At 38.8% G+C, this 24,875-nt stretch overlaps 1 protein-coding gene across 4 annotated transcripts in view; it reads right to left on the bottom strand.

The window, feature by feature from the left end:
- The window catches only part of DNAJC12 (DnaJ heat shock protein family (Hsp40) member C12), a 49,300-nt gene that overhangs the window by 10,123 nt on the left and 14,302 nt on the right, over window positions 1–24,875 (bottom strand). For 3 of the 4 annotated variants that reach the window (XM_060642636.3, XM_060642638.3, XM_060642635.3), the window contains exons 3-4: window positions 10,962–11,101; window positions 3,387–3,591 (exon numbers count right to left, since the gene is read on the bottom strand). In XM_060642636.3, coding sequence (XP_060498619.1) covers window positions 3,387–3,591; window positions 10,962–11,101 — 345 coding nt within the window. Of the gene's footprint in view, window positions 1–309; window positions 436–3,386; window positions 3,592–10,961; window positions 11,102–24,875 lie in introns of those variants that run through there. The other variant, XM_060642637.3, reaches the window with a different exon arrangement.

The following is a 24,875-nucleotide window of genomic DNA, read 5'->3' as shown; positions in this document are numbered from 1 at the left end:
GAGTTTCCCACTCACATTCATCAGTATCTGATGGCTACCTCCAGAGAGTGTTTATTCCCTGGCACTTACTGCCAAGCCAGCTCAAGTGCCAGAGAAAGCCCTCTGATAGAAACCATAGAATTGGCAATGAGAAATTAGATGCCCAGAAAATATGACAGCACACCAACAGCATTGGCTACGTATGATCCTTTTTTCTAACTCCAGAATGCTACACAAACTATTTGATTCTAGATTTGCATTTATCAGAAGCCATATTTATTGTATATTTACATGGAAAGAAAAGAAAAGTGAGGTTGTGTCACGCACCAGTTTTCAGAGGCTGTACTCCATATTTTACTGGTTGCAGTGAAGAGTCAGAATAACATGGGGACTATTTGAGGGCTGCTGATCACAGAAGAGGCATCAAAAAGCAAACTCCAAAGTAAATATCAACCACTGCTTGAGGAAATTAACAAATATGCTTAAGAGGTATGTGAGAAACCACTCAGGACTCACTAAAGATGACATGAATATCATTTCTTAAATGCTGATGTTAATAAAAATTTACACTACAGTAAAACAAAGTTACAAATAATCATACAACTGCACTTTGATATATCAAACTCCAGCTTTAGGGTGCTACTCAGACCAGCCAATAACCTCTTAAACAGCATCAAGAAAATACTGGCAAATGCAGCCTTTAGTAAAATTTCATAATTCTTATTCTCCAACAACAGCTTCTCAGAAAAATGATCCTCCTCTCATGGCCCCCACCTTCATTCCTCAAGCCACAGTAAAAGGATACACTTCATCATGTGAGGGCATCAAAACTGACATCACACTGTATTGTGCACTTGAAACTAATATTGTATGTTAAGTATAATGGAAATTAAAAATAATAATAATAAAATAGCCAAAACAAACCACACCACACCTGACATCACAAGTCATCCTGAATAAATTATGATATATCTATACTGTGGAATATTTATCTCCTGTTCAAAAGAATGCGTTAATTCTAAATGCAAGGCTTAAGAAGAAGTCCCGTAATAATAAAGGCTGACACCAAAATGAGCACATCACAATTTATCTTGAATAAATTATGATATATCTATACTGTGAAATATTTATCTGCTGTTCAAAAGAATGAGTTAATTCTAAATGTAAGGTCTAAGGAGACGTCCCATAATAATAAAAGCTAACACCAAAAACAGCACCTACCATGTACCTGGTCTAAATATTTTACATAGATTTTTTAATACTCAAAAAAACCTTATGAGTAAACACTAATGTTTTGACCATATCGATAAGAAAACACAGATAAAGAAAGGTTAATTTGCTTGCCCAAGTTCACAAAACTCATCAGTGGAAAAGCTGGGATCCGGTTCCAGAGCTTGTACTCTTAGGCTCCGTGTAACATAGAGAAATGGGCACAGTGTAATGCCTTTTTTTTTAAGTTTATTTTTATTTATTTTGAGAGAGAGCAAGTGGGGGAGGGGCAGAGAGAGAGGGAGACAGAATCCCAAGCAGGCTCCGCACTGTCAGCCCAGAGCCCGATGTGGGGTTCGAACTCACAAACCACGAGATCATGACCTGAGCCAAAGTCAAGAGTCCCACACTTAACCTACTGAATCACCCAGGTGCCCCTCATTCTTTGTTTTTAAAACCCTCCTATGTGAAGGCATATTTATATACGCTTGAGAATAATGTGGAAGGAGACACACCTGGGCATCTGCATTGGTTACTTCAGGAAACAAAAATACAGAAGGATGGGAGCCTGGGGGAGACACTAAGTCATTGTTTATATATGATTCTTTGAATTTTCTAATGACAAGCTGGTATTACTTTGGGATTTTTAAATATCTAAATAACTAGTTTTCAGAGGAAGAGAAAATTTCACTGCATCTTATGAGAGGGATTCAAGTGGGGCTTCAGCCTCCTGCCTGAGTGTCTGAGGTGATAAAGTGCCCCTCCCCCCCCCCACCCCAGTGATGGTGAACTCAGACTAGGTCTGAATCTGAAACAGGAAGTCACAGGGCAGCCCCAGGGGTTCAAGAAGCACAGATCTGAACATTCCAGGGCCGAATAGTGAAACATTTGCATGTTTTGCCTGTGTGTGACTGTGGGTAGGTGTTTGTAGGTGTGTATTTGCTTAAAACACTGTTTTTTCTGAAATTCGGGCTTCTGCTTTGATGAATTTGTTACATTATAACCATTCCCAGTTATGAGGCTGATGCAATCAATTTGCAGAGTCCACAAAAGGATATCTTGAGCAACCAGCAGAGACACCTGAATCACACCCTAAGGATCTTTATTCTAGCAGGTAATGAGCATACAGAAGTCTCCCCAAAGAGAGTTTTCAAGTGACTATTTCTACAAAGACTCTAATTTACCACAAGCTATCTAATTATCTTCTTTTATAAGTAAGGATTCAAGATTCAAGGACCTTCAGGAGCCTCTAGTTTAAATTCTAATGAGATACTGTATCACAACCTTGAGAATCAAGAATTCGGAGGACAGTGACAGTGCATGTTTATAACGCACCTATACAAGATAAACACGGTGGCTAGACAGACAAAGAAAAGATAATAATAGTTGACATTAACCCAAGACCTGCTTGCTAGGTGAATCAGTGTGCTAAGCATTTAACATGGATCTCCTTATTTAATCTTCATGATAGCTCTGTGAGAAGGTATCACTATGATCTTGAGTTTATAGATTTGGAAACTGAAATCTAGAGAAGTTAAGTAACTTTTACCAAGAAATACAGATAATAAGTAGTAGAGCTAAGATGTGAGCCTCGGTAGTATAGCTTGCGAGTTTAGCTTCTGTAATACCCTGCTTCAGTGAATCTATCTATCATTCAGAACTACATACAGATAAGGTCTCTTCTCTGGACAGTGCAATGCCTTAGAAACAGACACTGAAGTCAAACTGTCTTAGTTCAGACCCCTTCCCTGCTATATACAAGCTGTATAGCTTTGAAAAAATTACTCAACCTCCCTGGACTTCAGTTTCCTTTCCGTAAAATGAGAATAATGTTGGTACCAACCTCACAGGCTTGTAGAGGATTAAATAAATTAATGTCTATAGACTTAATATTAAACAAGATAATACATGTAATGTATGTAAAGAACATTCCTGTTCATAGTAAACACTCAATAAATGGCAGTGTTATATCAGTCACTCCCAGAAATGCCTCACATTTTCCCTTGAAAGGGATGTATTGAGGAATGTGTCTTCCAGTTTCTGTGTCAATGCTAAGTAAGTATATTTTAAGGTGATAAAGCAACCCTTAAATCTGGCACTACTGTTTACTTGGAAAAGGTTGAGAATAAATACAGTATAAACCAAGCCCTTTAATTTCAGACCTTTCTTGGTCTGCAAAGCTACATGATTTGACTTACTTGGAGAATCCAGATTTTGCGGGGAGAATGACTTCTCCAAGGAGTTGGATTCTTTTTGCTCCATTTTCTCTGTGGTTGAACCCAGCTTCTCTTTCTTTATTTCTCTTTGCTTGTTCCATTCCTCATTTTCAGTCTGGTTGGTATGAACCTGGTCAGATTCTTCTAGCATCAGATCTTTTTTACCTCTGACAGCCCAGTGCATTGACTACATTAGTTAAAAGTAAACACATAATATAAAATCAATATTATATAGTATTCTATATTTAAAGTTCAATGTGTGGTAAAACCCGACCTACTATTACAGTGCTGATTGTTAGATTTGACTATTAACCAGATATTAATGAGTTAACCCAGGTATTAATTAATTAATCCTCACTAATTTAAAAGACTAATGATATAAGGAGATATCCAAACCATGGCAAAGAGCAAAGGGACCTGCATCAGAGAGATTAAAAAATGAGACATTTCCACTGAAAGTTAAACATAGAATTACCATATGACTCAGTGATTCCATTCCTAGGCATATACTCAAAAGAACTAAAAAGAGGTGTTCAGAAAACTTACTAACGTTCAAAGCAGCACTATTCACAACAGACAAAAGATATAAACAACCCAAATGTCCATCAGTTCGTGAGTGGATAGACAAAAATGTGTTATAGCCATACAATGGAATATTATTTGGCCATGAAAAAGGAATTCAGTACTACAGCGTGGATAAACCTTGAAAACATTATACTAAGTAAAAAAAGGCCAACCACAAAAAACCATATATTGTATGATTCCACTTGTAAGAAATATCCAGAATAGACAAATCCTTGTAGATAGACAGCCGATTAATGCTTACCAGGAACTGGGAGAAGGGGCATAAGAAATGATTGCTAACAGATACAGGGTTTCCTTTTGGGATGATGAAAAAGTTCTGGAACTAGGTCGTGATGATGTATGAACAACATTGTGAATGTACTTAATGATGTACACTTTAAAATGGTTAAAATAGGGGCGCCTAGGTGGCTCAGTTGGTTGAGCATCCGACTTCAGCTCAGGTCATGATCACTGTTTCCGAGTTGGAGCCCCACATCAGCAGGCTCTGTGCTGACAGCTCAGAGCCTAGAACCTGCTTCAGATTCTGTGTCTCCCTCTCTGTTTCTGCTCCTCCCCCACTTGTGTGCACACTCTCTCTCTCTCTCCCACTCTCTCTCTCAAAAATAAACATTAAAAAAAAATTTTTAATGGTTAAAATAGGGGCACCTGGTTACCTCAGTCGGTTAAGCATTCAACTCTTGGTTTCAGCTCAGATCATGATCTCGCAGCTCATGAGTTTGAGTCCCATGTCTGACTCCATGCTGACAGCATGGAGCCTGCTTGGGATTCTCTCTCTCCCTCTCTCTCTCTGCCCTTACCCTGCTTGTGCTCTCTCTCATTCTCAAAATAAATTAAAAAACTAACTAAATAAATAAAACAAAGGTAAGAAACAGAGTTACTTTCCCCCATTCACCCTATTGTAGTATCTTTTTAAATGTTGTGTCCTCTACATGTATTTCCTATTAAAACATTTAAAATTGGGAAGATGCGGGGATGAATGGAAGGATGAATAAATGAATTCAAAGTGAGAAAGAAAAATTGAGTTTGCTGTGTCAAGAATATTTCAAGTAGAATAACTAACCCTGGCATTAACCAAAATAATAACCATAACTATTTCTTGAAACCTCATTTGGATATTATGGGACCCTATTCCTGAAGCACTCCTGAACAGTATCTTACTACTTGTGTTACTCAAAAAACCAAGGAAAACCCATAAGCCACATATTTAAGCAAGTTTAAAACCCAGAATAAAGTTTTTTCCTGATTCCTGATATCCAGGATATTGTTTTCCTGACAGAAAGAAAAAAAAAGCGAAACACAGAAATCAAAACAAAACAAACTTTTCTGAAGTTCAAGGCCTATGAGAACCATGCCAGGAACTACAGAAGGGGCCGCTGCCATGCTGTACTTGTGCGCATGATTCAAGGGGCGGCATACTTTTCATCTTCAGCACACTTCTGAAAGTCGTTTTTTTTCAATGTTTATTTAGTTTTAAGAGAGTGAGAGAGAGCGCACGCACACGCAAGCGAGAGAGGGGCAGAGAGAGGGGGGCAGAGGATCCAAAGCAAGCTCTGTGCTGACAGAGAGCCCAATGGGGGGTTCAAACTCACGAACTGTGAGATCACGACCTGAGCTGAAGTCTGACACTTAACCAAATGAGCCACCCAGGCACGCCTATCTGAACTATCTTAAAATACTGGGGTTGCCAACTTCTACCTGCGGGCACCATTTTATTTACCAGGGTTTTTTTTAATTTCTTTTATGTTTTAAATTTTTTTTTTGAGAGAGGGAGAGACAGTACAAGTTGGGGAGGGACAAAGAGAGAGACAGAACCCGAAGCAGGCTCCAGGCTCCGAGCTGTCAGCACAGAACCTGACATGGGGCTCAAACTCACAGATGGTGAGATCATGACCTGAGCCAAAGTCAGACACTCAACTGACTGAGTGACCCAAGCTTCCCTTATTTACCAGTTTAACAAAGCAACATAGGAAGGAGGCTCTGAGTATTGCATGGGGATGTGACCAGCTTGGTTCGCCCAAGCAAACGCTGCTAGGCAGGGGCCAGGGGTTCATCAGAGCAACAGCTTCTTAAAAGAGCTTGGAGAGATACCACAATTTCTTATCTCCTCTCTCAGGAGCACTGACATTGACCTCACAGGCAGGAGCCAGGAGAAGCACCTCAACAAGAAGAAAGGGAATGTGCAAAGGGGTAAAATGCCTTCTTGGGACCTTTTTATTTATTTATTTATTAATTTTTAAGGAAACTCTGTGCCCAACATGGGGCTTGAACCCACAACTCTGAGATCAAGTGTCGCATGCTATACGAATTGAGCTAGCCAGATGCCCCCCTTCTTGGAATCTTTTAGATAAATCTGTTCATCACAACTTTTTGATACAATTGGGAGTATTGATGGCATGGTGTTAATGAATAATAGGCCACAATGGTCATTAGTGGTCATTAATAGCATGATCTCAACTCTATTAAAAGGTAAATATATATATCCAAATATAGATACATAAATATATGTATATTCATATGCATATACATAAAATATAGTTACAGATATAGATATATAGACAGACTGGAGGGCAGCATAAGTTTGCATATAATCTCTGCTTTTGTTTAATGTTCAATTAGAACAGACTGCCTTCTAATCTGGCTCAGAAGGTGCTGAATTGCACACTGTTTCCCATCTGATGGAGGATAGCGTAGCCACCCAGGCATAATAGGAAGCTTCCCTAGTAGTCTGTAGCCAACTGGACTCACCACAAGGGCACCGCGCTGAGCCCAGGAACCCAGAAACAATCAGTAGACAAATAGACCCACGTGAGGGTAACTGGCAGTCCCAACAAGCTCTCCCAGAAGTAATCAATTTGTCAAACAATCAATTCACTAAAAATGTGTTTCCATTAACTCTTTATAAAACGTACAGCAATGGATATGACATGACAGTTACAACAGTTTATAAGAATCTTTCCCAGCACTTTATTTTGATTGTAGCTTTGCTGCAACCATTTTCCCACAGCCACTCTAAAGCCATTCTGCCATGTATTTCAGAACTAGAGGGAGAACCATTCATATCCTGGATTCCTTGGGGTAAAACCATTTAGCATCACAGCAGTGAATTTCCCTAAGATCCTTTGAGTTAGAAAGGTCTCTGTTTTCAGATTACCCCAAGACCCAAAGGCTGGGATAACTGAAGACCTCTCCCCATATCCCTTTATTTAAAACCCATATCACATGGGGTACCCGGGTGGCTCAGTCAGTTAAGCATCTGACTCTTGGTTTTGGTTCAGGTCATGATGTCACAGTTCTTGGGTTCAAGTCCTACAACAGACTAATATTACTCCCACCAATTCTTTCCTATCCAGAGGGATTGTATTGTTTACATAAAAAGCAGAAACACAGGGTTGGTGATGTAAAGGGTAGGGGTTTTATGGGATTTAACAATCTATAAATGTATAGGGGAAGCAAACATGCAGATGTGTTTTAGCTAAATGTCACCTAAAATTTAAACCTTTAGTTATAATCATTTTATTGTCAGATGGCATACATAACATACCTAACCCAGCTAGCCTAATGGTGATGTTTATCTACAAAAGGAGAGACAATGGTCTATTTAGAAGGTGAACAATATTAGCATGATAATTGTTAATTCTTCTACATGGTGAATGTGAAAGGATGAACAAATGAAATGCATGCACATCGAAAGCAGCAACTAAAATGTTATACACAGATGAGGCTTTCACGTGGAGGAAAGACTGTAAGGATTAGAACAGAAAAGAATGAGAGGAAATAGAAAGTATATTAAATGAGTTACAAAACATGTGAAACTTGATATAGGGGATTCACTGAGGAAGAGAAACAAAAGCAAGCACCCTAAACAAGATTTAGGGGTACCTAGGTGGCTCAGTAGGTTAAGCGTCCGACTTTGGCTCAGGTCATGATCTCGCGGTTTGTGAGTTCAACTCACAAACCCCGCGTTGGCTCTGTGCTGACAGTTTGGAGCCTGTAGCCTGCTTCAGATTCTGTGTCCCCTCTCTCTCTACCCCTCCCCTGCTCACGCTCTGTCTTTCTCTCTCAAAAATAAATAAACATTACAAAAAGTTTTTTTAAGGAAAACAACAAGGTTTAGCCCTAAGAGGACTGTACATGAAAAAAATATCACCGTTGATTTAAAGCAAAAAGATATACATCTTATCATTTTTGTTCCATTAATAAAAAAATCTCAAACCATATACTGGCTCAGCATACTGTTTCAATTTTTCTGACAAGACAAATGATTCAGCCAGTAATATCTAAAATATTATTGTGGGGTGCCTGGGTGTCTCAGTAGGTTAAGCATCTGACTCTTGATTTCGGCTCAAGTCATGATCTCACAGTTTGCGGAATAGACCCCTGCACCAGGCTCTGCGAGGACAGTGTGGAGGCTGCTTGGGATTCTCTCCCTCCCTCTCTCTCTGCCTCATGCACACGTACACTCTCTCAAAATAAATAAACATTAAGAAAAATAAAAACAAAAAATAAAATAAAATATTATATTATATTGTAAGACTTCAAACAGTCCATAGTTAACCTAAATTCAAGGCAGAAATGACATGTTTGGAGACAGAAAATTAGCACTTAAAGGAAAGACATTGGCAATATAAAGGAGAAATTTGGAGAAAAGTTTTTGAAAAATCCACAGCTAATCTGATATTAGTGGTTAAAATTAAATAAGAGAGTTCAGTAGATCATCAAAAAAAGAAAAAAAGCACATTGTAAATCAAAACGTATTAGCATAGCAAGGGTCACTAATTCAATTGCAGTTACAATGTGTCATACTCAGGAGAATGGAAATATGGTTATGTGGAGATGGTGGAACAGTGTTTATTTAGTCAGTGTCAACAAGGAATTTTGGATATACACAATGGAAAGGAAAAAACTCTTATTTTTGAGTATGTGAAGTAGTTACTATTTTTTTAAATAATCTAGTTATTTTGTGTATATACTCAATAATCATATGGTTAATCCTTCATAAATAATTAACCTACTTGAAACAAATCACATGAATATATAACTTATTCCAATATGAGATGAAGAAAACAGTTTACATTTTATGTAGAGTGGCTTTCAACTATATACACTTTGAGAGTTTTGCAATGTTTTCCCCATTATGTCAAAGACTCTCCCTCACTATTATAGGTCTTTTATCAGTGAAAAAACAATTTGCTTGTCTTTTTTAAATAAAAACTGTTAAGAAGGAAATCTAAATGACCTGAAGGGGTGTAATTTAAGAGATGTGAATCCCTTTATAGACTAATTCTATCAAGTGTCCCTAAAGACTTGCCTATAAATTAATTTGTGCACACACACACACACACACACACACACTGGAATATTACTTGGCAATCAAAAAGAATGAAATCTTGCCATTTGCAACAACATAGATGGAACTAGAGAGTATCATGTTAAGTGAAATAAGTCAGTCAGAGAAAGACAAATACCATATTATTTTACCCATTTGTGAATTTAAGAAACAAAACAGATAAACATAGGGGAAGGGAAGGAAAAATAAAATAAGATAAAAACAGAGAGGGAAGAAAACCATAAGAGACTCTTAAATACAGAGAACAAACTGAGGGTTGCTGGAGGGAAAGTTCATGGGGGATGAACTAAATGGGTGATGGGCATTAAGGAAAACACTTGTTGGGATGAGCACTGGGTGTTATACGTAAGTGATGAATCACTTGGTTCTACTCCTGAAACCAATACTATACTTATGTTAACTAACTTGCATTTAAATAAGTAAATATACATATAATAAAGTAACTTGTGTATTTTAAGTCTCATGTCATAGAAAAGTGTCCCTATTTTAAAAAGCTGGATAATAAGTCATACTTGAGAATGTAGAAAAATTTTTAAATCGTATTTTCTATATAATATATAAAGGTCAATGTAAGAACAAAATAAGTATATAACATGGTAATTATACTTATTTTTTTATATTTAGGGTTTTTTTGAAAGAGAATGAGCATGCATGCATATGAGCAGTGAAGGGGCAGAGGGAGAGAGAGAGAGAGAGAGAGAGAGAGAGAGAGAATCTTAAGCAGGCTCTACCCTCAATGCAGAGACTGATGCAGGGCTGGATCCCATGACCCTGGGATCATGACCTGACCCAAAATCAAGACTCAGACACTCAACTGATTGAGCCACCCTAGGCCCCTATATTTAGTTTTTTTGTTTGTTTGTTTGTTTGTTTTTAATTTTTTTAACATTTATTTATTTTTGAGACAGAGACAGACAGAGCATGAACGGGGGAGGGCCAGAGAGAGAGGGAGACACAGAATCCGAAACAGGCTCCAGGCTCTGAGCGGTCAGCACAGAGCCCGACGCGGGGCTTGAACTCACGGACCGTGAGATCATGACCTGAGCTGAAGTCGGACGCTTAACCGACTAAGCCACCCAGGCGCCCCATATATTTAGTTTTTTTAATAGCATGAAGAAAGAGAACACAATGGTTTAAGAAATCTCTCTCCGTATCTATCCAATGGCTCTTTCACCAGAACCTATAACAATAATAAGCTTAAAATAATTTACAGTTTTCTTTAATTAATCAAACTCTGTGTTTTATGGAATTCATAAGCCTTGAGAAGAGAACGGGTTGATATGAACTAAAAAGATGGAGGAGATGAATTTGCATTGGTTCAAATTCAGCAGTATTCTATGAGCAACTTGAGAAGCACAGTTATCAGAATGTGTAAAACAATAAATGATAATGAAGACTGTATATATTGAATCAAACAGCCAATGAGCTCTTGCAGTCATGAGCTCTTCTGGCACTGATCCATTGAATTTTCCCTCACAGAAGTTTGTGGACACTGAGTTATATACAGATTCTACAAGCTTCTTGGTCTCCCTCCTTTACTTACTGACTTCTTGAGCTCTTGTGTGGGTCTAATCCATGGGAAGCCTGAGCTTCATAAATTCACATCATCCTGGAGAGAAACTTACTGTTTTCACCGAATCACTCAAAGCTTCCCACTGCTGGAATGGCATTGACATCTGGCTCCTTCGCCAATGGTCATACCGGGCACGACTCTCTGTATTAGTCAGAATTTCCTTTGCCTTCTGCAGTTTCTGAAAAGTCTCCACTGGAAAACAAATCAAAAGATGAGCACTTCTTTCCTGGGGGAGTTATTTTAAACTCCCAAGCAAACTGATCTCACTGGAGTATGTCTCTGTTTTTTACTCACTGTGTGACCTTGAGCCAGTTCACCTTTTAAAGCTTTAGTTTCCTCTTGTGAAGTGAATCATAAGGACAAGTGAGATCATGTATGTAAAGTGCCTGACTCACAATTTAGCCACTCCTTTTACTGAGCTCCAGTGATGTGCCAGATGCTGTTACAGGTGATAATGACACAAGTGTGAACAGTATACATGAACTATTTAGTGGGACTGACATTTATAAACATTTTCAAAATTACAATTTTATCTACTAGGAAGAAAACTTCTTTTCTAGTGGTAGTTATGAGGAAGGGCAGTGATCAGGCTAGAGGAACAGTGTAAATGAAGACTCTAAGGCAGGAAAGAGCATGGTGATTTAGAAAAAGTAGAGGATGCCAATGTGGCTGGAGGACACAGGGCTGGAAAGAACAATGAAGAATGGGGCTGTGGACTAGACAAGGGCCTGATCATCCAGGACTTTAGAGGCCTAAGGATTCTGGTCTGGTTTTTTGCTGTAAGAGCAATAAGAAGGTATTGGGAGGTTTTAAGCACAAGACATAAAATGGTAGGTAGTTGATAAGTGGTAGCTTTGTCAATGATCTATTTGATCAGATGGCATACAATAGAAACCATTCATGTCCCTTTTGGAAACGCTTGCAATGTCTCTTCTGCTCCTCAATGAAGTTAAAACTTTCTCTCTCTCTCTCTCTCTCTCTCTTTAGTGGAGCTGGATTATTTCCATTGCAGCACCTTTTTTTTTGAGAGAGAGAGAGACAGTGTGAGTGGGGGAGGGTCAGAGAAAACAAGAGAGAAAGAATCCCAAGCAGGCTCTGCACTGTTAGTGCAGAGCCAGATGCAGGGCTCGAACTCACAAACCATGAGATCATGACCCAAACTGAAATCAAGAGTAAGATGCCTAACCAACTGAGCCATCTGGGTGCCCCTGAGGTTAAAACTTTCCATAGAACAGTATATAAGATCAATACACAAAAATCAATTGTGCTTCTATACAGTAGCAATGAGCAATCTGAAAAATGAAATTAAGGAATTCCATTCACAATGGCATCCAAAAGAATAAAATACTTAGAAAAAATGGTAACAAAAGAAGTGGAAGATTTACATGTTGAAAACTATAAAATACTGTTGAAAGAAATTAAATATCTAAATAAATAGAAAGACATCAATATTCATGGATCAGAGGACCTAACATTGCTAAGATGGTAATACTCTCCAAACTGCTCTATAGATTTAACACAATCTCTATCAAAATCCCAGCTGCCTCTTTTTGCAAAAATTGACAAGCTCATCCTAACAAATCCATGTGTACATGCAAGGGACCCAGAATAATCAAAATAATCTTGAAAAATAAAAATAAAGTTGGAAGAATTCACACTCCCAATTTAAAACTTTTTACACAACTACTCTAATAAAAACAGTGTGGTACTGGCATTAGACTAAACATAAATAAATGGGATATTGAGAGTCCAGAAATAAACCCTCAAATTTACAGTCAATTTGTTTTCTACAAAACTACCAAGATCATTAAATTGGGAAAAAAAATTGTCTTTTCAACAAATGGTGCTGGGACAACTGGATATCCACATATAATAGAATGAAATTGGATCCCTACCTCACACCATATACAAATACTAACTCAAAATGGATCATAGACTTACATTTGCTCTTAACCAAAATGCCAAGAAGTGATAAAATGGGTCATAGATCTAAATGTACAAGCTAAAACTATAAAACTCTGAGAAAACATATGGTAGTAAATCCTTGTGACCTTGGATTAGGCAACAGCTCTTTAGACATGACACCAAAAGCACAAGTGCAAGCAACAAACAAATGAAACAAAATTGTACTTCATCAAAACCGAAAATGTTGTGCTTCAGAGATCATCAAGAAAGTGAAAAGACAAACCATGGAATGGAAGAAAATATTTTCAAATTAGAGATGTGATGAGGAATGTATATCTAAAATATATAAATTCTTACAACTCAATAAAAAGACTAATAGCCTATTTAAAAATTAGTAAAGGAAGTGAATAGACATTTCTCCAAAGAAGATATACAAATGAGCAATAAACACATGAGTAAATGTTCATCATTAGTCATTGGGAAAATACAAATCAAAACCACAGTGAGATAACACTTCATAATCACTAGAACGGCTAAAATAAAAAGATAGATAATAACAAGCGTTGGTGAGGATGTGGAGAAATTTGAAGCCTCATGCATTGCAGGTGGGATTGTAAAACAGTATAACTGTTTTGAAAAACAATTTACCAGGGTCGCCTGGGCGCCTCAGTCAGTTAAGCGTCCAACTTGTGATTTCAGCTCAGATCATGATCTCACAGTTTGTAGGTTTGAGACCCATGTCAGGCTCTGTGCTGACAGTGCAGAGCCTGCTTGGGATTCTCTCTCTCTCTCTTTCTTCCCCTCCCCCATCTGTTCTCTCTTTCTCTCTCTCAAAATAAATAAATAAAACAAAACAAAACAAAACAAAAAATACCCAACAGTTTACCAGTTCATCAAAATGTTAAACATAGAGTTACCATATGACCCAAAAGTTCCAACCCTAAATATACACCCAGGAAAAATGAAAACATACACCCACACAAAAACTTGTATATGAATGTTCATAGTTACACTATTTATACTAACCATAAAGTGTAAACAACTCATATTTCCATCAGTTAGTTGAATAAACAAATGCATATATATATTTCTTTATTTTAGAGAGAAAGTGCAAATGGGGGGAGAAGGGCAAAGGGAGAGAGAGAGAGAGAGAGAGAGAGAGAGAGAGAGAGAGATGCGGGGCTCGATTCCATGACACTGGGATCATGACCTGAGCTGAAATCAAGAGTCAGACACTCAACCACTGAGTCACCCAGGTGCCCCTGTGGTATATACATTTAATGAAATTATCACTCAGCCACAAAATAAATTAAGTACTAAAACATGCTACAAAATGGATGAGACTTGAAAACACTATGCTAAATGAAAGAAGTCAGTCACAAAAGGCCACATATTGTATAATACCATTGATATAAAATATCCAGAATGGATGAATCTGTAGAGAGAGTAAGTAGATTCATAGTTACCAGGGGCTGGACAGGGGAAAATGGGAAGTAATTACTAATGAGTACAGAGTTTCTTTCTTTTTCACAACAACCTTATGAGGTGGATATTATTATTATTATTATTATTCCCATTTTAAAGAATCTAAGGCTGAAGGAGTTGATGTAACTTGCCCAAAGTCCCAAACCATCAAGTGATGGAGCCACAAAATCAAACCCTAACCTGCCAGGCTCCCCAGCTGGTGCTCTCCACTTCCATTCATGCACTTTCCATTTTCCTGCACTCCCTTCCTTCCTACACTTTCCATTTTCCTGCAATGGATGCTACCCTCCAATCTCCACTTTCTTCTCCACCTCCAGGGATAATGAAATGTCATCATTCATCAGTAAGATCCAAGTTGTGCCCTTCAGAAGCTCAAAGTCTAGTAAGGAATCAGACACATAAACAAACCATTTCAAAATCATGTGATAGAAATACAGAGGCAAGGGCCTCTCTCTCTCTCTCTAAATAAACTTAAAAAAAAAGAAATATAGAGACACAATTGATTCTGCTTGGGGGGTCAGAAAATATTTCATTAGTTATCTGTGCACTTGGAGTCATCCTTGACTTTTATCTTTCTCTCACATCTCACTTCTAATCCCTTAGCAAACTCTAGTGGCTCTACTTTTAAAATATATCCAAGATCTGACCCCTTGCTGCCATTTCCATTATCAGTGCTCTGGTTCAAGCCGCCATCTTCTCTTGGTTGGAGTATTATACCAGCTTCTCAACCAATCTCCTTGCCTTTGCCTCAATCTGTTTTCTACACAGCAGTCAGAGAGACCTTTTTAAAAACAAGTAATATAATATCACTCCTCTGCTCAAAATGACTTTTAATAACTTCCCATTTCTCTCAGAGTAAAACTAAAAATTCTTATGAGAAATGGCATGGCTAGTAGGCCTAACATGCTCTGCCTGCCCTCTACCTTTTCTTCCTTCTCTGACCTCATTTTCTTCTGCTTTTCCCATCTCCCTTGATACAGCCAAAGGAGCTTCCCTGATCCTCCTTGAGTATGCCAAGCAGGACTTTGGCACTTACAATCCTTTCCACAAAGAATACTTTTACCCCAGGCACTCATATGGCTTACTTCCTTCAGATGTCATCACAAATGCTGTCTTGTGGAGGTGGTCTTCCCTGACTATGTTATATAAAATGCCTGTCCATTAGCCCCATGCTTTTATCTCCCTTGCCCTACTTTACTTTCTTTATAGTACTTGTCCTTGGCCATTATGTATTTATTTGTTTATGATCTATCCCTTCTACCAGGGATACAAACTTCATACAAACTCTGTGAAAACAGAGACTTTATCTGTTTTGTTCTCTGCTATATCCTTTGCATTGAAACAGCATAGCAGGTGCTCAAAAAGTATTTGTTCAATGAATCAATGAGTGAATGTTTCCTATTTTGAGGTGAATATAATAAAGATGTTATATAGTGCTATTTTCTGAGCTCCAACCACCAAAGAAATGACACATATTCTTCAAACACTTCGTGAATTAGGAACATTTTAATAGTATCAGTGGGGAAACTAATTAAATTGCTCTGATAGTGCTTAAAATACCTCATTGGAATTAGTCAAGAGTCTCTCAAACAGGTGTTGAAGCAAATGTACCATCAACACTGATGGTACTGGAAATACTGAAATACTTCTATACCCCAGGTGGTAAAGATTTGGTATTTCTGAGCCCCCATCCTCCAAACACCACCACTTTAAGTGTTCCCCCAACAACCAGACATACTTCCTGCCACAGCAGGGTCCCTCCAAGACCCTACTCCAAAGCTGGACAGCACAGTACCTCACAGGTCATTTGCTACTTAATATCACCACTGGAGGTAGGAGCAACTGGTAGATTAAAGGAAAGACCCTAAAGATGGGGTTATTGAAAATTACAGGGAAATAACAAACTAATAAAAAGCATCTTGCCATAGCAGCTCACTCCAGTGAGTAATCCTTCCTGCTGCTGACGACAATTTAAATGTCCCACTGTACAAATAAGATGTCACTTTTTCCAACAGGAATAAAAAGCTCATTAAATTATCACCACAGATGCATATGCCAGTTACTACCACAGCAGTGGTTGTAAAGATTTATATATTTATCTATGAGTCACCTTTTATTTTTTTTTATTTTTTTTAATGTATATTTATTTTTGGGAGAGAGACAGACAGCATGAGTGGGGAAGGGGCAAAGAGAGAGGTAGATACAGAACATGAAGCAGGCTCCAGGCTCTGAGCTGTCAGCACAGAGCCTGATGCGGGGCTCAAAGCCATGAACTGCAAGGTCATGACCTGAGCTGAAGTCGGATGCTCAACTGACTGAGTCACCCAGATGCCCCTATGAGTCACCTTTTCTTTGCACATTACTGTTAACCTGTTTTACAGAGTCTCCAGAATGAAATAAGGCTGTTTGGGATTATTCTGATGTCAATGCCTTGACAACAATTGATAAGCAGAAAGCTAAAGAGACTTTATCTTTCCTGATAGGTGGCCTTTCCTTGTTCCATCCTCTCCACCACATTTAATAAAAATGAGTTTGGGTTTATATTTGCCCTTTAATATATAGCTAATCAAATGAATCACACAAGATAAACATTTACCAGTTCTGGGAAGAGAGATCTCATTTTATAAGCTTACGTGAGCAAATGATGCTGGGACCTTTGAAAGACATTCTGATTTAACTCCTAGGTCTGTTCTGAAAATACAGAAGTTCTTTTAAATTCATATTTCACAATAGAATTTGTATTATTATAGCCTCGTTTTAAATGTAGGCCACTTACAATTACTTGAAAAATAATAATAAAAATATAATATCAGAACATACCTTGAAAAAAATCTGGAGGAAAATACACGACTGTTAATAGTGTTTCTCTGCTAGGGAGAGATAAGAGAGGACTTTCACTTTCAACATTATTTATTACTGTATGTTATTTTTATTCACAGATAAAAAAGCAATAAAGAGTTTTTAAAGTAGGAAAGCATGGAGACATGAGAAGATATCAGTTAGCAAGGACAAGGAGCTCTCCTTCAAATACCCCAATGTTTTTGAAGCCTACAAATCAATAACAAAAATACCATTTCACAGATCTTTAATTCAGTCTGAAATCCCCTTCTTCAAGGTCAGAGAGAAGTTAATAAAGCATTGGCCTGGAACAGTTACTGTCACGTGTACACACAGGACTGTCATGAACACCAGCCAGGAGCGTTTGCGCTCAGTGACACAATGTCTATAGCATAACTGGTCCTGCCTACATCACCCCCACCTGAAGAGGAGAAGGGATTTCTCAAAACCTAAAAGCCTTTGATTTAGAATTAAAAAAAAGAAAGAATGAAAAGGAGAAAGATGTAATGTTTACTTACAAAAAAGAAAACTATCTCATTCTATTAAATTTTTATCTTGGAATCCTGCATTTAAAAAAAACAACAACTAAAGAAAGTCCAGTGGGTCACAATTGCCAACATTCACTGAGCTATTCCTGCATGCTCGGGAATGTTAGTCTCCACATCAGGTGCATGAAGCAATAATGTTCTTAGTCTACCCATTTTTCCTATTAGAACACTGTGGCTCAAAGAGATTGTCCAAGTTCAACTAGCTCATAAGTGGGAGCTAGGAGCAATCCAGACAGACAAGATTGTGCTCCATATCTACTACTCCATCATGATAACAAATTAGTAATTAGTAATGGAAATGATTAAGACTACACTTAATGAACCAGAAAGGTGTACATACAAGTACAATGTAGTTGCTCTATAAACTTTCACCTTAATGAAATATGTTTCAAAATCTGCCTAATGTATTCTGAATTTCTGTCAAACTAAAATTCAGCACCGGATGAATTTTTGTTTAACATTTTACAATATTTTTATCAGTATTCTTAATCCTTCTTCAAGTATAAAGAACCACTTAAATTTTCAGAAGGTCATATTAATCTAAATTGAGTAAATGGATGCTTAAACAGACTTGAAAACAATTTCTACCCAAAGATTGAATCATCTATCAACTACAAGCCCGACAGGGGAAGATATTGATGTCTGTGTACCTTTCATTTTAAACAATATTTACAGTTCAGTGTTTCTCTGAACAAGAAGCCTTGAGGTAGCCCGTACGTGAAAATTCCCATCACTATGGTAACCAGAAATGGCAATGATTGCACAGTGATTCATCATGTACCCCAAACAGAAATTGTTTGCCAGGGACAGAGAAACAACTCAAAGCCACGCTTTATTGGAAAAGAACCCAGTTAAAGAATAACCTGGGGTGGTAGTTGTTTTTAAGTTTTTGTCAAATTTTTATACTTTTACGTCAGGGCATCTATCTTAATACTAACTCCGGTTCAAAGAGGTAATTAATATGTCTCCTAAAGAAATGTTCATGAAATTTATTCATTCACTCATTCAATAAATGATTTGCACAAAGGAGGTGTCCTCCATGGTAGGTGCTCTGCGAGGTGTGGGGCATATTACTGTGAACAAGATAGCAGGAGGCCTGCCTCACTGAGCTTTCAGTATGACTAATAAGCAAATAGGCAACAAGGAGATGGTGTGATACACGGTTTGCTGCCTGACGTACAGTGTGCTCTGGGTAACTGGGGCACACATAACTTCCCAGAGGAAATCATGACTACGCTGAAACCTGACACAAGAGCATGAGCTAACCAATCAAAGCAAGGTGGAGAGGTGTGCAGGCCTCACAGGGAGCCAGACAGAGGAAGAAGCAGGCATAAAGTTCTGAAGAGTGGAAAACAAGGCATATTGAGGAATCAAGGTAGTTCTGTGTGGCTGAAACATGGGATTTTAGGCATGGTAGTAGAGAGAAAATGAAAATGGAGAGATGCAAAGGAGTCAGGAAGCACAACATGAAGGGGCTTGTACCTAAAGACCCAGCAATTACATAGAATGAACTATTGCTGCAAGTACAGAATGGGCAACTATCACAGACATAATGTAAAGCAAAAGAGTATATACTGTATGACTCCATTTATATGAAATTCAAAACTAGGCAAAACTCGTCAATGAAATAGAGATCCAAAAATGGGAGAGGATACTGACTTTGAACAGGATGTAAAAAGGGACTCCTGGGTGCCAGAAATGTTCTACATCCATCTGAGCAGCAGTTAAACTGGTAATATGTAGACACAAATTTATCAAGTTTATACTTACAGTTTCTTCACATTGCCTTAAACAAATTGTGCCTCAATAAAAAGGGCAAAAGTCATATAACAAAAAATGGGGCACTAGGGTGGCTCAGTTGGTTGAGCACCTGACTCTTGATTTCAGTTCAGGTCATGATCTCAGGGTCGTGGGATCGAGCCCCACATCAGGCTCCATGCTGAATGTGGAGCTTGCTTGGGACTGTCTCTCTCTCTCCCTCTGCCCTTCTCCCATTCTTGTCTGCTCTCTCTCTCTCTCTCAAAATAATAATAATAATAATAATAATAATAAAATAATTTTTTCAATTTTTAAAAAGTATAACAAAAATGACTTGATATATTGGAAAATGGCCTATTTATACAAATCAAAAGGATCAATGATTTCTAGAGAAAATTAATAAAGAAACTTAAGATAAAAGAAAATTGGGGCACCTGGGTGGCTAAGGTGGTTAAGCCAGTCGGTTAAGCATCCAACTTCAGCTCAGGTCATGATCTCATGGTCCGTGAGTTCAAGCCCCTGCATCAGGCTCCACGCTAGCAGTGCAAGCCTGCTTTGGATTCTCACTCTCTCCTGTCTCTCTTTGCCCCTCCCCTGCTCACACTTTCTCTCTCTCAAAGTAAATAAATAAAAACTTTAAAAAGAGATAAAGGAAAAAATTTTTTAATGAAGAGGAGTTTGGGTTTTATCATTTGTGCAATGTGGATTAAGATAGGTCTTAATCATAATATTTTCCTTATAGAGCCAGGGCGGAGGGGCGGCTCGCCGGCCAAGCAGAGCCCCCGAGTCTGGCTGGCAAAAGCCGAGGGGCCGGACAGACTGTGTTCCGACAGCAAGCGCGACTTAGCGTCTGGGAGGTCATAAGTTAACAGCTCTGCTCGGAAAGCGGGAAGGCTGGAGGACAAAGGGAGGGAGAGCTGCTGAGCCCCCAGACGGCAGAGCTCAGCTTGGCGGGGAACAAAGGCGCCAGCGCCATCTCCCCCGCCCATCCCCCAGCCAAAATCCCAAAGGGAACCAGTTCCTGCCAGGGAACTTGCTCGCTCCGCGCAAACACCCAACTCTGTGCTTCTGCGGAGCCAAACCTCCAGCAGCGGATCTGACTCCCTCCCGCTGCCACAGGGCCCCTCCTGAAGTGGATCACCTAAGGAGAAGCGAGCTAAGCCTGCCCCTCCAGCCCCCCTGCACCTTGCCTACCCACCCCAGCTAATACGCCAGATCCCCAGCAACACAAGCCTGGCAGTGTGCAAGTAGCCCAGACGGGACACAACACCCCACAGTGAATCCCGCCCCTAGGAGAGGGGAAGAGAAGGCACACACCAGTCTGACTGTGGCCCCAGCAGTGGGCTGGGGGCAGACATCGGGTCGGACTGCAGCCCCGCCCACTAACTCCAGTTATACACCACAGCACAGGGGAAGTGCCCTGCAGGTCCTCACCACGCCAGGGACTCTCCAAAATGACCAAACGGAAGAATTCCCCTCAGAAGAATCTCCAGGAAATAACAACAGCTAATGAACTGATCAAAAAGGATTTAAATAATATAACAGAAAGTGAATTTAGAATAATAGTCATAAAATTAATCGCTGGGCTTGAAAACAGTATACAGGACAGCAGAGAATCTCTTGCCATAAAGATCGAGGGACTAAGGAACAGTCACGAGGAGTTGAAAAACGCTTTAAACGAAATGCAAAACAAAATGGAAACCACGATGGCTCGGCTTGAAGAGGCAGAGGAGAGAATAGGTGAACTAGAAGATAAAGTTATGGAGAAAGAGGAAGCTGAAAGAAAGAGAGATAAAAAAATCCAGGAGTATGAGGGGAAAATTAGAGAACTAAGTGATACACTAAAAAAAAATAATATACGCATAATTGGTATCCCAGAGGAGGAAGAGAGAGGGAAAGGTGCTGAAGGGGTACTTGAACAAATTATAGCTGAGAACTTCCCTGAACTGGGGAAGGAAAAAGGCATTGAAATCCAAGAGGCACAGAGAACTCCCTTCAGACGTAACTTGAATCGATCTTCTGCACGACATATCATAGTGAAACTGGCAAAATACAAGGATAAAGAGAAAATTCTGAAAGCAGCAAGGGATAAACGTGCCCTCACATATAAAGGGAGACCTATAAGACTCGTGACTGATCTCTCCTTTGAAACTTGGCAGGCCAGAAAGGCTTGGCACGATATCTACAGTGTGCTAAACAGAAAAAATATGCAGCCGAGAATCCTTTATCCAGCAAGTCTGTCATTTAGAATAGAAGGAGAGATAAAGGTCTTCCCAAACAAACAAAAACTGAAGGAATTTGTCACCACGAAACCAGCCCTACAAGAGATCCTAAGGGGGATCCTGTGAGACAAAGTACCAGAGACATCACTACAAGCATAAAACATACAGACATCACAATGACTCTAAACCCATATCTTTCTATAATAACACTGAATGTAAATGGATTAAATGTGCCAACTAAAAGACATAGGGTATCAGAATGGATAAAAAAACAAGACCCATCTATTTGCTGTCTACAAGAGACTCATTTTAGATCTGAGGACACCTTTAGATTGAGAGTGAGGGGATGGAGAACTATTTATCATGCTCCTGGAAGCCAAAAGAAAGCTGGAGTAGCCATACTTATATCAGACAAACTAGACTTTAAATTAAAGGCTGTAACAAGAGATGAAGAAGGACATTATATAATAATCACAGGGTCTATCCACCAGGAAGAGCTAACTATTATAAATGTCTATGCGCCAAATACCCGAGCCCCCAAATATATAAAACAATTACTCATAAACATAAGCAACCTTATTGATAAGAATGTGGTCATCGCAGGGGACTTTAACACCCCACTTACAGAAATGGATAGATCATCTAGACACACAGTCAATAAAGAAACAAGGGCCCTGAATGATACATTGGATCAGATGGACTTGACAGATATATTTAGAACTCTGCATCCCAAAGCAACAGAATATACTTTCTTCTCGAGTGCACATGGAACATTCTCCAAGATAGATCATATACTGGGTCACAAAACAGCCCTTCATAAGTTTACAAGAATTGAAATTATACCATGCATACTTTCAGACCACAATGCTATGAAGCTTGAAATCAACCACAGGAAAAAGTCTGGAAAACCTCCAAAAGCATGGAGGTTAAAGAACACCCTACTAATGAATGAGTGGGTCAACCAGGCAATTAGAGAAGAAATTAAAATATATATGGAAACAAACGAAAATGAAAATACAACAATCCAAACGCTTTGGGATGCAGCGAAGGCAGTCCTGAGAGGAAAATACATTGCAATCCAGGCCTATCTCAAGAAACAAGAAAAATCCCAAATACAAAACCTAACAGCACACCTAAAGGAAATAGAAGCAGAACAGCAAAGGCAGCCTAAACCCAGCAGAAGAAGAGAAATAATAAAGATCAGAGCAGAAATAAACAATATAGAATCTAAAAAAACTGTAGAGCAGATCAACGAAACCAAGAGTTGGTTTTTTGAAAAAATAAACAAAATTGACAAACCTCTAGCCAGGCTTCTCAAAAAGAAAAGGGAGATGACCCAAATAGATAAAATCATGAATGAAAATGGAATGATTACAACCAATCCCTCAGAGATACAAACAATTATCAGGGAATACTATGAAAAATTATATGCCAGCAAATTGGACAACCTGGAAGAAATGGACAAATTTCTAAACACCCACACTCTTCCAAAACTCAATCAGGAGGAAATAGAAAGCTTGAACAGACCCATAACCAGCGAAGAAATTGAATCGGTTATCAAAAATCTCCCAACAAATAAGAGTCCAGGACCAGACGGCTTCCCAGGGGAGTTCTACCAGACATTTAAAGCAGAGATAATACCTATCCTTCTCAAGCTATTCCAAGAAATAGAAAGGGAAGGAAAACTTCCAGACTCATTCTATGAAGCCAGTATTACTTTGATTCCTAAACCAGACAGAGACCCAGTAAAAAAAGAGAACTACAGGCCAATATCCCTGATGAATATGGATGCAAAAATTCTTAATAAGATACTAGCAAATCGAATTCAACAGCATATAAAAAGAATTATTCACCATGATCAAGTGGGATTCATTCCTGGGATGCAGGGCTGGTTCAACATTCGCAAATCGATCAACGTGATACATCACATTAACAAAAAAAAAGAGAAGAACCATATGATCCTGTCAATCGATGCAGAAAAGGCCTTTGACAAAATCCAGCACCCTTTCTTAATAAAAACCCTTGAGAAAGTCGGGATAGAAGGAACATACTTAAAGATCATAAAGGCCATTTATGAAAAGCCCACAGCTAACATCATCCTCAACGGGGAAAAACTGAGAGCTTTCTCCCTGAGATCAGGAACACGACAGGGATGCCCACTGTCACCACTGTTGTTTAATATAGTGCTGGAAGTGCTAGCATCAGCAATCAGACAACAAAAGGAAATCAAAGGCATCAAAATTGGCAAAGATGAAGTCAAGCTTTCGCTTTTTGCAGATGACATGATATTATACATGGAAAATCCGATAGACTCCACCAAAAGTCTGCTAGAACTGATACATGAATTCAGCAAAGTTGCAGGATACAAAATCAATGTGCAGAAATCAGTTGCATTCTTATACACTAACAATGAAGCAACAGAAAGACAAATGAAGAAACTGATCCCATTCACAATTGCACCAAGAAGCATAAAATACCTAGGAATAAATCTAACCAAAGATGTAAAAGATCTGTATGCTGAAAACTATAGAAAGCTTATGCAGGTAATTGAAGAAGATATAAAGAAATGGAAAGACATTCCCTGCTCATGGATTGGAAGAATAAATATTGTCAAAATGTCAATACTACCCAAAGCTATCTACACATTCAATGCAATCCCAATCAAAATTGCACCAGCATTCTTCTCGAAACTAGAACAAGCAATCCTAAAATTCATATGGAACCACAAAAGGCCCCGAATAGCCAAAGTAATTTTGAAGAAGAAGACCAAAGCAGGAGGCATCACAATCCCAGACTTTAGCCTCTACTACAAAGCTGTCATCATCAAGACAGCATGGTATTGGCATAAAAACAGACACATAGACCAATGGAATAGAATAGAAACCCCAGAACTAGACCCACAAACGTATGGCCAACTCATCTTTGACAAAGCAGGAAAGAACATCCAATGGAAAAAAGACAGTCTCTTTAACAAATGGTGCTGGGAGAACTGGACAGCAACATGCAGAAGGTTGAAACTAGACCACTTTCTCACACCATTCACAAAAATAAACTCAAAATGGATAAAGGACCTGAATGTGAGACAGGAAACCATCAAAACCTTAGAGGAGAAAGCAGGAAAAGACCTCTCTGACCTCAGCCGTAGCAATCTCTTACTCGGCACATCCCCAAAGGCAAGGGAATTAAAAGCAAAAGTTAATTACTGGGACC

This window comes from Panthera onca, chromosome D2 (genome assembly GCF_046562875.1).
Source record: "Panthera onca isolate mPanOnc1 chromosome D2, mPanOnc1 haplotype 2, whole genome shotgun sequence".
NCBI classification, from domain to species: domain Eukaryota; kingdom Metazoa; phylum Chordata; class Mammalia; order Carnivora; family Felidae; genus Panthera; species Panthera onca.
This window is presented reverse-complemented; position numbering and strand designations above follow the sequence as displayed.